Raw genomic sequence first — 17,490 nt, forward strand, 5'->3', positions numbered from 1 at the left:
TCTCCCCTCCCCTCCCTCTCTCACTCACACACAACACGCGCGCGCACACACACACACACACACAATGTTTATTATATATTTCTAAACAGTGTCTTACGATGAGTGTTTCAGCAAAAAAATCTGTTATTGAGCTGGGCACAATGGCCCATGCCTGTAGTCCCAGGTACTCAAGAGACAGAGGCAAGAGGATCTTTTGAGGCCTGCCTGAGCACATAGCGAGACCCTATCTCAAAAAAAAAAAAAAAAAAATCTGCCACAGTATTGATGAACGTTGAAAACAGTATGCTAAGTGCAAGAATCCAGGCATGCAAAAGGTCACATGTGTGATTCCATTTATATGAAATATCAAGAATATATAAATCCATAGAGACACGTTGCTTAATGGGTAAGGGGGTTTACTTTGAGGTAATGGAAATGTTTTGGCACTTGATATGCACAACATAGTATAATAATGCTGCTGAATTATTCACTTTAAAATGTTTAATGTTATCTTTTTTGAGACAGAGTCCCTCTTGTCGCTCGGGCTGGAGTGCAGTGGCATGATCACGACTAACTGCACTCTCGACTTCCCAGGCTTAAGTGATCCTCCTAACTCAGCCTCCCACGTGCATAGGACTGTAGGTGCATGCTACTGTGCCTGGTTAGATTTTTTTTAAAATTTTTTGTAGAGGTAAGGTCTCACTGTGTTGCCCAGCCTGGTCTGAAACCCCTGGATCCAAGGGATCCTCCCAACTTGGCCTCCAGAAGTGTTGGGTTTATAGGTGTGAGCCACCATGCCTGACCAGTTTTTTTGTTTTTTGTTTTTTGTTTTGAGAATGATTTATCAAATGTAAAGGAATCATTCTCAAAGAAAGGTGGAGAAAACTGCTGTAATTATTCTTCCTGCCCAAAACCAGTTGAAATACGTTGAAATACATTAACATTTCTTTTCACATATTTTACTGGCTTTCAGAGGTATTTGTAAGTAATACAGATTTTAGTGGTGGTGGTTTGTACTAATAGTTCTCCTGGCTGTTGCTGATAGAACCAACAAAGAGTTCTAAAATGATAGGACACTGACATCGCAGGACAAAGAACAAACAGTCTCAGCTTACAAAAAAATCAGCAAACCGTACATGAACTAACTCAGCATTTAGATAGCCCCTAACAAAATCATCTATTTAACTTTATGCACACCCCCAAATCACTAAAAGCTGTAAACCTTTTCCCTGCAAGACATGACCATTTTTATTAAGACTTTCATACATTTCATCATATAAAATAAAGTGCTGTGAGTAAATATATTACAAAAATGCAACAACCTGCAAATGGGGTTACAAATCAAAGTCTGTTGTGCATGTATCAATGTCATTTGGACTATGTCAACTGGACTATGTAAGTGGCTTTTGTATATACAATTGCCCATTGTTACGGTATTCATAAAATCCTATTTTAAGAGCATAAACATCTTAATTTGTAAAATGGGAATGATAGTCATATCTACCTTCAGAATGTGATTATAATGATTAGAATTGGTTAATATTTGTGAAGACTTAGAGCATCACTTAGCAAGGATAAGCACTCAGTAAGTGGTAGCTATAATGAAGAGGATAACTGCTACTACTATTAGCCAGAACTCCTAGTGCTAGTGATTGTTTCCAGTCTGTTACAAATTAAGAGCTGGGCAGAATATTTTTTTGTGCTTTTGTTGTGTAGTATAGCCCTATTGTAAATCTTAGTACTGCCATTGCTGGGCTAATTAATGTGTATCTTTTAAAATTTTGTGACCGGGTGCAGTGGCTCACACCTGTAATCTTAGCACTTGGGGAGACTGAGGTGGGCAGATGACCTGAGATCAAGAGTTTGAGACCAGCCTGACCAACATGGAGAAACTCCTATTTCTACTAAAAATACAAAATTAGCCGGGCATGTGGTGGCTTATTCCTGTAATCCCAGCTACTTGGGAGGCGGAGGCAGGAGAATCGCTTGAACCCGGAAGGTGGAGGTTGCAGTGAGCTGAGATTGCGCCATTGCAGCCTGGACAACAAGAGTGAAACTCCGTTTCTTGTTGGGGGAAAAAAAAGTTTTGGTACAGTTTGTCACTTGTGCTTTAAAGGAAAATTTTACTGGTTTACACTCCCACCAATGAAAGTGCCTGTGTTACTGAAATCTCATCAAGTGGCTTTGTTTGTTTTACATAGGTCTTTATCTCTACCAGAGCTGGAAACTTAATACTCATGGAAGCTAGTTAATGTTGTCTCTCTGGATCACCCATTGATGAAAGATACTTACTGAAACATAGTAGGAAAGAAAGCATAAGGGAAAGAAGAGAAAAAAAAAAGCATCATTTTGATTCAGAAAGACCTGGGTTCACATCTCAGCTTTATTACCTAGCTACATGACCTTGGACAAAACTATTTAGCTTCTTAAATTTATGGGGTTTTCTTTTCCATCTTGAATTAAATTATGCATGTAAGTGATCATTTAGCATGGTGCCTGCCACTTACTAAGAGTTACTGTAACTGGAGATGGGAAGGGAAAAAATACACTTCATGAGTGTTTTTAAAAAGCAAATAAGGCTGGATGCAGTGGCTCATGCCTATAATCTTACCATATTGGGACACCAAAGTGGAAAGATCACTTGAGCCCAGGAGTTCAAGACCAGCTCAGGCAACATAGCAAGACCTCATCTCTACTAAAAATAAAAATTAGCCGGCCGGGCACGGTGGCTCAAGCCTATAATCCCAGCACTTTGGGAGGCCGAGACGGGCGGATCACAAGGTCAGGAGATCGAGACCATCCTGGCTAACCCGGTGAAACCCCGTCTCTACTAAAAAATACAAAAAACTAGCCGGGCGAGGTGGCGGGCGCCTGTAGTCCCAGCTACTCGGGAGGCTGAGGCAGGAGAATGGCGTGAACCCGGGAGGCGGAGCTTGCAGTGAGCTGAGATCCGGCCACAGCACTCCAGCCTGGGTGACAGCGCGAGATTCCACCGAGGTAGGATTACTTGAGGCCAGGAGTTCAAGCTCAGCTGCAGTGTGCTATGATCGTGCCTGCAAATAACTACTGCACTCCATCCTGGGCAACATAGCGAGAATGTGTCTGTAAAAAAAAAAAAATTAAAAATTTTTTTAAAGCAAATATTATAATCCTTCGTTTTTTGAATCATTTAATATGGGGATCTTTTTCTATCTCCAGTTATAATAACTCTTAATAAGTTACTATCTTATATAATTATAGCTACCAAGACCCTTTACATTACAACCTGAAGTGTTGTAATCCTTAATTTGATTCTATTTATTTTGATATTATCTTTTACTTTTGAATTATATTCTTCCGTTTTCATTGCTCTTTTAACTATAGACATCTGCTTGGAGAACAGCTATGTTCTTTAGAAAATTAATATGTTTTAATTGCTTACTTCACAACAAATGGTGTCAGAGACAGGTAGTTTAGTTTTATTGTGTGTAAGTATATTGACTTTTGTGTTACATAAATAATTCATTTCTTGACTTTTAATTAATTTCTGCTTTTACCTGCTGATGTAAATCAGAAATGCCTCATTCTTTTTGCTTTTTGTTTTTTTTTTGTTTTTTGAGACGGAGTCTCGCTCTGTCGCCCGGGCTAGAGTGCAGTGGCCGGATCTCAGCTCACTGCAAGCTCCGCCTCCCGGGTTTACCGCCATTCTCCTGCCTCAGCCTCCCGAGTAGCTGGGACTACAGGCGCCCGCCACCTCGCCCGGCTAGTTTTTTGTATTTTTTAGTAGAGACGGGGTTTCACAGTGTTAGCCAGGATGGTCTTGATCTCCTGACCTCGTGATCCGCCCGTCTCGGCCTCCCAAAGTGCTGGGATTACAGGCTTGAGCCACTGCGCCCGGCCAGAAATGCCTCATTCTTAAAAGTCAGTCAATAAACAGATTTTGAAAAAGCTTTGAGTCACTTGAAATGACATACCTGAACTGTACCTGATTATTTAATCTTCACTTTTCGCATAACATTTGCTAAAAGTACTCAGTAAAAATTTGAAGCATTTATTGAAAGTTGCGTATTTTATGACTTCAATTTTGTGTTTTAATCACAACATCAGTATTTTGCTAATTATTACTCTTGGTTTATTTTATCACTGAATTGTCAGGATTATTCTCACATTCTTTTCAAAATCATTCCATGTCATAATCATTTACTAAGTATTTACAAAATTCTGGCTACTTGTATTAGGCAGGTGGATTCAAGATGAGTAACACTGACTTTATCCTCAAGGGTCACAGTCCTTTTGCATCTTAAAATATTCCATACATAGGCCAGGCGCGTTGGCTCATGCCGGTAATCCCAGCACTTTGGGAGGCCGAAGCGGGTGGATCACGAGGTCAGGAGATTGAGATGGTCCTGGCTAACACGGTGAAACCCTGTCTCTACTGAAAATACAAAAAATTAGCCGGGCATGGTGGTGGGCGCCTGTAGTCCCAGCTACTTGGGAGGCTGAGGCAAGAGAATGGCGTGAACCCGGGAGGTGGAGCTTACAGTGAGCCAAGATGGCGCCACTGCACTCCAGCCTGGGCGACGGAGCGAGACTCCGTCTCAAAAAAAATATTGCATACACATGCATATTCCATACATATACATAGAGTTTTCTAGATGACTGAAGCTTGTCCCTTGAAATATTAAAACTTCACTTTAGCTGGGCGCGGTGGCTCAAGCCTGTAATCCCAGCACTTTGGGAGGCTGAGACGGGCGGATCACGAGGTCAGGAGATCAAGACCATCCTGGCTAACCCGGTGAAACCCCGTCTCTACTAAAAAAATACAAAAAACTAGCTGGGCGAGGTGGCAGGTGCCTGTAGTCCCAGCTACTCGGGAGGCTGAGGCAGGAGAACGGCGTAAACCCGGGAGGCGGAGCTTGCAGTGAGCTGAGATCCGGCCACTGCACTCCAGCTTGGGCGACAGAGCGAGACTCTGTCTCAAAAAAATAAATAAATAAATAAATAAATAAAATAAAACTTCACTTTAAAATGAAAATCCATAAAAAATGAAAAATGTCTTGAGGGGCTGTGTGCTGTGATGCCTGTAATCCCAAGACTTTGGGAGGCCAAGGCAGTTGGTTTACATGAGTCCAGGAATCCAAAACCAGCCTCCTGGACAGCATAGTGAGACCCCATCTCTGCATAAATTAGGCATGGTGCCTGCGCCTATTGTCCCAGTCGTACAGTGGCACGACCACAGCTTCCTGCAACCTCAAGCTCTTGGGCTCAAGAGATCCTGATTTGAGGCCGGGCGCGGTGGCTCAAGCCTGTAATCCCAGCACTTTGGGAGGCCGAGACGGGCGGATCACGAGGTCAGGAGATCGAGACCATCCTGGCTAACATGGTGAAACCCCGTCTCTACTAAAAAATACAAAAAACTAGCCGGGCGAGGTGGCGAGCGCCTGTAGTCCCAGCTACTCGGGAGGCTGAGGCAGGAGAATGGCGTAAACCCAGGAGGCGGAGCTTGCAGTGAGCTGAGATCCGGCCACTGCACTCCAGCCTGGGCGGCAGAGCGAGACTCCGTCTCAAAAAAAAAAAAAAAAAAAGAGATCCTGATTTGAGGTGGGAGGATCACTTGAGCCCAAGAGCTTGAGGCTGCAGTAAGCCATGATCCTGTAACTTCATTCTAGCCTGGGTGACAGAACAAGACCCTTTCTCAAAACAAAAAAGAATCTTGAACATCTTCCTGCTTTCTTCAATGGAATAAACTGAACTGTCTTAGCTTTTTAAATTGTGACTTACGTTTATCATTATTAATATCCATTATTTTCAGGTTTTTTCCAGTCGTGCTGGAAGCTGTCATTTATTTTTCATAACTGTTAATGTGCACTGTTTCTTCACGTTGTCATCTCTTGAAATGTAAAGAGTCTAAGAAATGGCCTTGGAGTGAATAGGTTGACGTAGTTTTTACCTCTGATAAATAAGTCCATGAGCTTTTTTAGTGTATAGCCAAAAGTATGGATTCTCATTGTCACTAATGTCTTTTCAGCTTTCATTATCATCTTAAGGATTTCATAGTGGTTCCAAATTAGTTTCTTTGAATTGCTGTTAGTAGTCTTATTTAAACTTGAAGTAAAAGCTACAACATGGATAAACCTTAAATATTATGCTAAGTGAGAGAAGTCAGACACAAAGCCACGTATTACATGGTTCCACTTGTATAAAACGTCCAGAGTAGGCAAATCTGTAGAAACTGGAAGCGATTTAGGGGTTGCCAAGGGCTAGAAGAAAGGGAGAATGGAGAATGACTACTAGTGGGTATGTGGTTTCTTTTGGAGATCATGAAAATGTTCTGGAATTAGGTAATGGTGATTATTGAACAACTTTGTGAATATGCCGAAAACTACTGAATTGTACAGTTTAAAAGGGTGAATCTTATATGTGAATTATATCTCAATTTTTAAAAATCTAAATACAAATTTTTCCCATGAAACCCTTCAAAACACCACTCCCTGCATTGGGTTTTTGTTTTGTTTTTGTGTGTGTGAAGAGAGGTGGTCTCACTCCATCACTCAGGCTGCTAGAGTGCAATGGCGCAGTCTCAGCTTACTGCAGCCTCAACCTCCCAGGCTCAAGCGATCCTCCCGCTTCAGTCCCCCAAGTAGCTGGGGCCACCGGCACGTGCCACCACATCCAGCTAATTTTTGGGTTTTTGTGTTTTTTTTGTTTTTTTTTGTTTTTTTTGTAGAGATGGGGTTTTGCCATCTTGCCCAGGCTGGTCTTTAACTCCTGAGCTCAGGCAGTCTACCTCCCAAAGTGTTGGGATTACAGATATGAGCCACTGTGCCCTGCCTATTCCTTAATTTTGAATGTTTTTACATTATATGTGATATTTATTTTCTGTTTTTGTGACTTGTTCTATGTAGCTTTTCAATCTTTAAAATTTTAGTTTGTCGTTCTAGTGTTTGAAAATGAGTAATTCCTTTGGTAAGCTGTTAAACACATTTTATGTTGTATTTTAGGCTATGGAGTTGTTAGTAGAGAAAGCAATCAGCAGTGCTTCTAGCCCTCAGAGCCCTGGGGATGCACTGAGAAGAGTTTTTGAGTGCATTTCTTCAGGGATTATCCTTAAAGGTAACTTTTACTTTATTTCTAATGAAGTAAAATGAAGTTTACTCATTTGCTGGTTGAATAATTTTTTTATAAGTGGACAATGCAAATGATTTCCTCTCCCTGTGATGATTGCTATAGGTAGTCCTGGACTTCTGGATCCTTGTGAAAAGGATCCCTTTGATACCTTGGCAACAATGACTGACCAGCAGCGTGAAGACATCACGTCCAGTGCACAGGTACTAGTATTCCTAAATCCAGAGCCCTATTGGGTTACTCCATTAAGGTTTTATTTTTCTGTTATTGTCTTAATGAATATTATAAGTCACTATATAATATTCATTCTTTTTCTGTAGTAAGCAAGCCCTTAGAGAGGGTATTAAAATAGCTTGCCCAAAACTAGATTTCACTAATAGAATTTAAAATTTTATTATTTAATTATATGGGCATTTCTAAGTGTATTATATATTATACAAATACAGCAATATTTTCAGTGTCTCATTAAATCTGGGTAATAGATTATGTGTCAAAATCAACAGAAATTCTTATGTCCTCTGGTTGTACAAAAGTAATTTGCTGTGATGTTTATGGTCATTATTGTTATAATTTAACCTTTCCTGCCACTGTCAAAGTAAATAAAAATGTTGGCTCTGGAGACAGACTCCCTGGATTTGACTACCAGCTCTGCCATCTCATCTATAATAATGATATAAAAGTAGTATATGTCTCAAACAGGATTGTTGAGATTAAATGAGTTAATATGTGTAACCGTCTTGGTACCTGGTATATGGAAGGATATTAAATGTTAGCTAGTATTATCATCATCTTATTAACCCTATTGAATAATTATGAAAAAGAAAAAAACATTGACCCCAATGAATGAATGGAAAAAAATTTTCCTTTGTTGATTACAGAAATGTGCCGAGTAGGGGAAAAAAACATACTAGCTATGAACAGTAATCCACTCTAAGATGCTTGGGAGTTGTTGGATTTAAGATCTTCATTGGTTATCTTGAATAATTTGGAATTTGAAAGATATCAGGATCGGCCGGGCGCGGTGGCTCAAGCCTGTAATCCCAGCACTTTGGGAGGCCGAGACGGGCGGATCACGAGGTCAGGAGATCGAGACCATCCTGGCTAACATGGTGAAACCCCGTCTCTACTAAAAAATACAAAAAACTAGCCGGGCGAGGTGGCGGGCGCCTGTAGTCCCAGCTACTCGGGAGGCTGAGGCAGGAGAATGGCGTAAAAAACCCGGGAGGCGGAGCTTGCAGTGAGCTGAGATCCGGCCACCGCACTCCAGCCTGGGCGACAGAGCGAGACTCCGTCTCAAAAAAAAAAAAAAAAAAAAAGGTATCAGGATCAAAATAAATTGTTATGCCAGAAATGGTATTGGGGGAGAGAGATTAGTAATAGAACATTATGAATATCTTACAGACTCACAACATGACCAAATTCTTATGCATTCGATGTTTTTATTTCTTTCATTTTATAGTCTAGGGAAGAAGATAGTTGCCTTAAGTGTCTGTTCTTTCTCCCTTTAGTACTTAAAGGAATTAGTTATAAATTTAAGGGAAAAGAAATTCAGGAGGAAACACTCGAAAACTAACAGAATTCATCATTAAGAAGAATGCTTTCATTAAGAAGAATGCTTACTTTTCTAAAAATGTGACCTTAAAGAAAGTGGTCTGGTTTTAGGAGGACGTTTAGGAGAACATTTAGAAATGTTCTTACTAAAAGTGAAGGAGTTACATAACATGTAATGCATTTATGTAGCACTCATGACATAATAGTTGCATGAGAAGGAAAACAATGTTTCCTATGAGTTAAGGATAGCAAGAAGGAATGGCGTGGCTCTAAAGGGGGTCTTGTGGCAACAGAACAGTTAACCATCTTGATTGTGATGGTAGTTACATAAGGCGGCACGTGTGATAAAATTGCATTGAGCTATTATGCATGCACACATAAATTAGTGCATGTATAACTGGTGAAATCTGAAGTACCAGTGTCAATTTCAGTTTGTTTTTTGGGGGCCTGTAGTGCCCATGTTAATGTCCCTCTTCCTTCCTTTGTCTCTGGAATGACTCCATATTTCCTTCCACAATGTCTACCTTTATTCTTGTATGCCACTGTATGTCTTTTCTCCAGTGATCCTTTTCAAGTTGCTTCCGCCAGATACAGCCTTTGTCATTTATTAAAATTCCTTCCTATAGGTAGGTATACATAGTTTAACATACCTTTAAAAGGGCAAAATTTATAGGGTTAATCATCCTTTCCCAAGAAGGAAATGGATTATAAAATAAACCTTTAATCCTCGATGATGATTAAAATTCCAAAATGTCTTTGTATGGGAATAATTTGTATCAATCTTCAAATTTAGTTTGCTGCTAAATAATTGCCAGTAATATGGTAGAATTTTCTCTTTGTCAGACTTTAGAAATACCTACAAACTACACGCAGAACAAGAGATTGTAGGGTGCTCACTCAAACCTCAAATGCTATGTTGGTTTTACTTACTGGAGTATTCCTTCTTTTAGAAACTCATAATATATTAGCATAGGCTGGGCTGGGTGCAGTGGCTTATGCCTGTAATCCCAGCACTTGAAGAGGTTGCGGCGGGCAAGCCACCTGAGGTCAGGAGTTCAAGACCAACGTGGCAAAACCCTGTCTCTACTAAAAATACAAGAATTAGCCAGGCGTGGTGGCATGAGTGCCTGTAGTCCCAGCTACTTGGGAGGCTAAGGCACGAGAATAGCTTGAACCCAGGAGAGACAGGTTGCAGTGAGCCGAAATCACACCATTGCACTCCAGGCTGGGCAACAGAGTGAGACTCCATCTCAAAACTAATAATAGTTTTATTATATATTATTGTATATAATATTATAATAATGTATATTATAAACAATAATAATAGGCTGATGCTTAGTATCTCTGGTAAAAATGTGTAAATATTCATTATTATAGATGAGTTATCTTTGGATAATTTCTATTAATGTAGAAGAAAACCCTATTCTGTTATCTTTAGGAAGGACCTTTCATAAGTCTCTCAATAAAGAATTAGTATATTATGATAAATAATAGTAAAGTATGATGATAAATATTTGTAGTTCTCACTTAAGTAGAGAAACACTCAGTACTGGCAAAAGTCCCTAATAATTGTAGACTAAGTAGAATGCTCTATCAAGTCCTGACTGCAGATGACTTTGAGACTTCCAGGATTTTCCAAGCAGGTGTATGAGCCAGAATTCTTAGGAACTAGAATTATCTAACTTGGGGGAAAAGTTTTGGAGGAGCAATAAATTCCCATGTAGATGACTACAACCAGTAACTATCCTTTATCTCAAAATCAGAGCAGGGATTTAAAATAGTGTGAACAGCAGTCACTTTGAAAAACAGGTTAGAGCCAGGCACAGTGGCTCACACCTGTAATCTCAACACATTGGGAGGCTGAGGCAAGAGGATTGGTTGAGCCCATGAGTTCAAGAAAGACCTGGCAACATAGCATAACCTTATCTCTATAAAAAAAAAAAAAAATGTTTAATTAGCTCTGGGCATGGTGGCATGCACCTGTGATCCCAGCTACTCAGGAGGCTTGAAGTGGGAGGATCACTTAAGCCCAGGAAGTTGAAGGTTCAGTGAGCAACGGCTCATGCCTGTAATCCAAAACACTTTGCAAGGCTGAGGTGGGAGGATCTCTTGAGCCCAGGAGTGCATTATCAGCCTGAGCAACATAGCAAGACCTCATCACTTAAAAAAAGGAAAAGAAAAACAGGTTAGCAGTTCCTCAGTAAGTTAAACATGGATTGCTATATGCCTCAGCAACTCTTCGATATCTGGATATATACTCAACTGAAAAAAATATGTCCCCGCAAAAACTTGTACACAAATGTTCAAAACAGCATTATGTGTAATAGTCAAAAAGTAGCAACAACCTAAATGTCTGTCAATTGATGAACTGGTGAATAAACAAATAGTCATACATTAGAATATTACTCAGCCAACCATTGAAAGAAACAAAGTACTGACACATGCTGCGATGTGAATGAACCTTAAAAACTTTATCCTCATTATCTCATTTATATGAAATATTCATAATAGGCAATGGTAGTTCTTAGGACCTGAGGATAGAGGGGTTGGGGAGTAACTGTTGTTGGGCTTGGGGTTTCCATTTAGGGTAAAGAAAATGTTCTAGGATAAGATAATAGTGATAGTTGAGTAACTTTGTAAGTATTCTGAAAACTTCTGAATTTTACATTTTAAAGGCGTACATTTTAAAGGTATGTGAATTTTACCAGAAAAAAAGTCCAGTTACATTGAAGGCTATAACTATGTAGAGAAAGTTGCTGTTTAATCAAGTGACTGTAAAATTTCCTTGAATTGGCCGGGCGCGGTGGCTCAAGCCTGTAATCCCAGCTCTTTGGGAGGCCGAGATGGGCGGATCACGAGGTCAGGAGATCGAGACCATCATGGCTAACACGGTGAAACCCCGTCTCTACTAAAATACAAAAAATTAGCCGAATGAGGTGGCAGGCGCCTGTGGTCCCAGCTACTCGGGAGGCTGAGGCAGGAGAAAGGCATGAACCCGGGAGGCGGAGGTTGCAGTGAGCTGAGATCCGGCCACTGCACTCCAGCCTGGGCGACAGAGCAAGACTCCGTCTAAAAAAAAAAAAAAAAAAAATTTCCTTGAATTAGGTTAAGTGGGTATATCACTTGAAATGGAGGGATAGATTAAATCATGTCTCTGAAGTCCTGCTAGTTTCAAGATTTTAAGAAATCTTTTGAAATCTGTGCCAAAGTTATTCTTACATAGACATGGTCATGTAGTGAAAAATTCTTTTTATTCATGAAGTAACAAGGAATTTCTTTTCTTTCTTTTTTTTTTTTTCTTGAGACGGAGTCTCGCTCTGTCACCCAGGCAATGGCGTGATCTCAGCTCACCTCCGCCTCCTGAGTTCAAGCGGTTTTCCTGCCTCAGCCTCCTGAGTAGCTGGGATTACAGGCACGCGCCACCACCCCCCGGCTAATTTTTGTATTTTTAGTAGAGACAGGATTTCACAATGTTGGCCGGGCTGCTGTCAAACTCCTGACCTCGTGATCCACCCACCTTGATCTCCCAAAGTGCTGGAATTACAGGCGTGAGCTACCGCACCCGGTCAAGGATTTTCTTTACTGATCATAGTGATTTCAGTCATACACAATGTTTCTGTACTGATGTACATATTTTTTTGTGTTCTAAGGAAGGAATCTTTTGGCATTGGCTACTATTAGGGAGCAACTTAGACTCATTGAAAACCAGCTACAGTATCAGTACATTTTTAAGATTGCATAGTGAATGGCACATTCTTCTGGCTGAAAGTAAACAACCCATTAAATAGATGTTAGCATGTCTTTAAACTTTAGGGCAGGGGTATCCAGTCTTTTGGCTTCCCTGGGCCACATTGAAAGAAGAATTGTCTTGGGCCATGCATAAAATACACTAACAGTAGTCATAGCTGATGGGCTAAAAAGAAAAAAAATCTCATAATGTTTTTAAAAAGTTTATGAATTTGTGTTGGGCCACATTCAATGCTGCGGGCCACAGATTGAACAAATTTGCTTTAGGGGTTTTTTGGTTTTGTTTGTGCTGTTTTTTGAGACAGTCTCACTCTGTCACACAGGCTGTAGTGCAGTGGCACCATCTGGGCCCACTACAGCCTCAGCCTCCCTGTCTCACACCATCCTGCCTCAGCCTTGCAAGTAGTTGGAATCACAGGTGTGTGACACCATGCCCAGCTAATTATTTGTAGAGACAGGATCTCCCTGTGTTTCCCAGGCTGGTCTCAAGTGATCTTCCCACCTCCACCTCCCGAAGTGCTTAGCCACCATGCCTGGCTAAGCTTTAGAATTTTAATAAATTTATTTTAATAAATTTTAATAAAAGAAAAAAGTAAAAACACAAGATAAGATGATATGAATCAGTGCCAAAGTTTGCCTTCTCTTCCCTTATCTTGGAAAACAATAGGCTCTTTTTGGATCTCAGTTCTGCTAATAGTTCAATCTGCCCTTCAGCCAAGAGCATCAATTAACATTTGATCTGAACTTTCCCCTCTTCCTTTTTTTTTAATTTAAAAAACGTTAATTAAAATTTCAGAGGGAGAAGAGGATAGAACTTTAAAAATTGATTAAAATTTTCTTTTTTTTTTTCTTTTTCTTTTTTTTTGAGGTGGAGTCTCGCTCTGTCCACCCAGGCTGGAGTGCAGCCGCCTCCCAAGTAGCTGCGACTACAGGCGCCCGCCACCACGCCCGGCGAGTTTTTTGTATTTTTAGTAGAGACGGGGTTTCACCGTGTTAGCCAGGATGGCCTAGATCTCCTGACCTCGTGATCCACCCGCCTCGGCCTCCCAAAGTGCTGGGATTACAGGCGTGAGCCACCACGCCCGGCCTTAAATTTTCCTTTTTTTATTTTTTGGGACAGAGGCTCTGTCACCCAGGCTGGATTGCAGTGGCACAATTTTGACTTACTGCAACCTCTGCCTCCCAGGTTCAAGCAATACTCCTGCCTCAGCCTCCCGAGTAGCTGGGACTACAGGCACACGCCACCATACCCGACTAATTTTTGTATTTTTAGTAGAGATGGGGTTACACCATGTTGGCCAGGCTGGTCTCGAACTCCTGACTTAAGTGATCCGTCCACTGTGGCCTCCCAAAGTGCTGAGATTACAGGCATGAGCCTCCACATTCAGCCGTTTTAAGTTTCATTTGGAATTGGAAATACAAGAGAATTGCTAAGAAAAGTTCAACTCTACCAGATATCAAAACATCCTATAAAGCAACAGAAATTTAAACAATGTAGTTATGGCACAGAAGTAGACAGATAAACCTTTGGAATGGAACAGCCTTGAAGTAGACCATTAGATATAAGGGAATTAATGTATGACAGACCTGATGCTTCAAATCAGTGGAAAAAGATGAATCATCAGCAAAGTGGTATTGAGATAACTGGCTAATCATCTAAGGAAAACATTGAACTATACATATATACAAGTAAATACCAAATGACTTAAGGAGCCACACATAAATTATCAAAGTATTAAGAAAAATAATTTTTACATAGGCAAGATCTTTTTAAGAAGTCTGTAAATACAGGAAGCCATGAAGGATATTATTGGAAATTTCATGTGGTATCTTTAAGCTTAAGCAAATGAGCCAGTAAAAATATGCTGCACCTCACTGATTGATTAAAAAATACAAGTTGGCTGGCCCCGGTGGCTGACACCTGTAATCCCAGCACTTTGGGAGGCCGAGGCAAGCAGATTTCCTGAGGTCAGGAGTTCAAGACCAGCATGGTCAACATGGTGAAATCCCGTCTCTACTAAAAATACAAAAGGTAGCTTGGAGTAATGGCACACGCCTGTAATCCCAGCTACTTTGGAGGATGAAGCAGGAGAATCGCTTGAACCAGAGAGGTGGAGGTTGCAGTGAGCCGAGATCGCGCCACTGCACTCCAACCTGGGCAACAGAGCAAGACTCCATCTCAAAAATAAATAAAAAAATAAATACAAGTTATAGCCAGGCATGAAGGCATATGCCTGTAATCCTAGCAGGTGCGCAGAGTTTGAGACCAGCCTGGGCAACATGGCAAAAATACCCCGTCTCTATGGAAAATACAAAAATGAGCCAAGTGTGTTGATGTGAGCCTGTGTTCCTGGCTACTTGGGAGGCTGAGTGAGATCTGAGCCCAGGGAGGTCGAGGTTGCAGTGAGCTGTGATGGCACCACTGCACTCCAGCCTGGGCGACAGAGTGAGACCCTGTCTCAAAAATGTTGTAAATAACAATTAGATACTGTTTTGCCCGTCATACTTGTGAGAATATTTTTCCGTTTATAGTATCCAGAAGGGGGAAGCAGACTTGCATACATATTACTAGTGGATATATTAATCAGTACAATTTTGGGGGAGCTTCATTGGTTAGTATTCACCTCTTTTATATCGCGGTCCCACTGATTAATAAAAGTTCTTTCTCCAGGACTTGTCACATAAGTGCACAGAAACATCTTAAAACAGACATTCATTGTAATACAGTAATAAAAATACTGAAACCAGCCTAGGGTTTACCAGTAGAAAATTAGGTAAATAAGTTTGGTACATCCACATGAGCATAATTACAGTTCTTAAATTGTATGCTGTCTACCAAATGCCTAGGAAGGCCATCAGCAACCATTCTGTTAAAGCAGGTAGCTGCCATTTTTCTTTGTTTTCAGCATCCTGCTTGTTTCTTTGATGTCACTTCTCATAATTTTTGTAATTTTGTGTGTGTTAAAGATTTTTTTTTCTTTTAATGTTTAAAAAAACAAAATGGCATGCACACAGAAAAGCTAGGAAATAAAAACATGAGAACATACAGATTATTTCAGTTGTGTAAGTAATTCCTTTAAATGTCTCTTTCATTACACATGCTTTTTTATGTTGCATTTGGAGGGAGGTAAATGTAGTAAGTATTGCTACTTGGGGTTGTTCAGTTAACTCAAAATTCTGACTCTTCTTGTTGCAGTTTGCATTGAGACTCCTTGCATTCCGCCAGATACACAAAGTTCTAGGCATGGATCCATTACCGCAAATGAGCCAACGTTTTAACATCCACAACAACAGGAAACGAAGAAGGGATAGTGATGGAGTTGATGGATTTGAAGCTGAGGGGAAAAAAGACAAAAAAGATTATGATAACTTTTAAAAAGTGTCTGTAAATCTTCAGTGTTAAAAAAACAGGTGCCCATTCGTTGGCTGTTTTCATTCATAATGTCTACATTGAAAATTCATCAAGAATTTAAAGGATTTCATGGAAGAACCAAGTTTTTCTATGACATTAAAAAATGTACAGTGTTAGGTATTATTTGAATGGAAAGACACCCAAAAAAAAAAAAAAAAAAAAGTGCTCCGACTAGGGGGAAAACAGTAGTTCTGATTTTTTTCCCATTATTTTGATTTTGTTTTCTGGTTGCCCTAGCTTCCCCCCCTATTTTTGTGTCTTTTATTAACTAGTGTGTTGTCTTATTAAATCTTCACTGTATTTAATGCAGGATTTGTGCTTCAGTTGCTCTGTGTATTTTGATATTTTTATTTAGAGGTTTTGTTTGCTTTTTGACACTAGTTGTAAGTTACCTTGTGTTATAGATGATATCCTTTACCCCATCTTAATATTTTACAGCAGTACTTTTTTTGTAATGTGAGACTGCAGAGTTTGTTTTTCTATATGTGAAGGATTACAACACAAAAAGTTATCCTGCCATTCGAGTGCTCAGAACTGAATGTTTCTGCAGATCTTGTGGCATTTGTCTCTAATGTGATATATAAAGGTGTAATTAAGACAGATTTCTGTTAATCTAATCAAGTTTGCTGTTAGTTGTGCATTAGCAGTATAAAAGCTAATATATACTATATGGTCTTGCGACAGTTTTAAAGCCTCTGCATAATTAATAATAAAAATGCATGACATTTTTGTTTTTAATAGACTTTTAAAATTTTAATTTTAGGTTTAACACGTAGATCTTTGTACAGTTGACTTTTGACATAGCAAGGCCAAAATAACTTTCTGAATATTTTTTTCTTGTGTATAAGTGGAAAGGGCATTTTTCACGTATAAGTGGGCTAACCAATATTTTCAAAAGAACTTTATCATTGTGCAACTAACAACAGTAACTAGCCCTTAATTATGGTGACAGTTCTTTATTGGTGTGTGTGAGATTACTCTAGCAACTATTACAGTATAACACAGATGATCTTCTCCACACACCCCATCACCCAGATAATTTACAGTTCTGTTAACAGTGAGCTTGATAAAGTATTACTGATAAAAAATTAAAATTATCTAAGAAAAAAACAGAAAATTATTTGGTGTGGCCATCTTACATGCTTATGTCTCCTACACAAAGCTAAATATTCTAGCAGTGATGTAATGAAAAATTACATCTTACCATTGATGTATGTATGCTCTGGTACACAGATGTCATTTTGTTGTCACAGCACTACAGTGAAATACACAAAAAATGAAATTCATATAATGACTTAAATGTATTATATGTTAGAATTGACAACATAAACTACTTTTGCTTTGAAATGATGTATGCTTCAGTAAAATCATATTCAAATTTATTGAGTACTACATCTTGTTATTCCTGACAAATGTTTGTTGCCTAAGCACATAATTTTCAGAAAATTTTGTAATTCAATACTATATTGGCTTAATTTCTTTCTAGGGTCAGAATCTTCCCCCAAAGTCTTAGAGGGCCAGGAAACCATAGGAGACCACAGGGGAAACAGAACAGGAGACTCAGCCTTTTCTCCCGGATTCGTAACATATAGATTATCTAATCTAAAAATCTGAAAAGATCAAAATCTAAAACTTTTTGAGGGCTTGCATGACGTTCAAAGGAAATACTCATTGGACCATTTCCAATCTTCAGATTA

At 39.6% G+C, this 17,490-nt stretch overlaps 1 protein-coding gene across 2 annotated transcripts in view; it reads left to right on the forward strand.

Moving 5' to 3' along the window:
• ZFR (zinc finger RNA binding protein) overlaps positions 1 to 17,175 on the forward strand; it is a 96,989-nt gene extending 79,814 nt beyond the window's left edge. For both annotated transcript variants that reach the window (XR_001888659.1, XM_017889463.1), the window contains 3 exons: positions 6,960 to 7,071; positions 7,189 to 7,286; positions 15,578 to 17,175. Coding sequence is in view for 1 of the 2 variants with exons in the window: in XM_017889463.1 (XP_017744952.1) it covers positions 6,960 to 7,071; positions 7,189 to 7,286; positions 15,578 to 15,757 (390 nt within the window). In the remaining variant the exon portion in view is untranslated. The remainder of the gene's footprint in view (positions 1 to 6,959; positions 7,072 to 7,188; positions 7,287 to 15,577) is intronic.
• The last annotated feature ends 315 nt before the right edge of the window (positions 17,176 to 17,490 follow it).

The sequence above is a fragment of the Rhinopithecus bieti genome, unplaced genomic scaffold (genome assembly GCF_001698545.2).
Source record: "Rhinopithecus bieti isolate Rb0 unplaced genomic scaffold, ASM169854v2 scaffold_17882, whole genome shotgun sequence".
In the NCBI taxonomy this organism is placed as follows: Eukaryota; Metazoa; Chordata; class Mammalia; order Primates; family Cercopithecidae; genus Rhinopithecus; species Rhinopithecus bieti.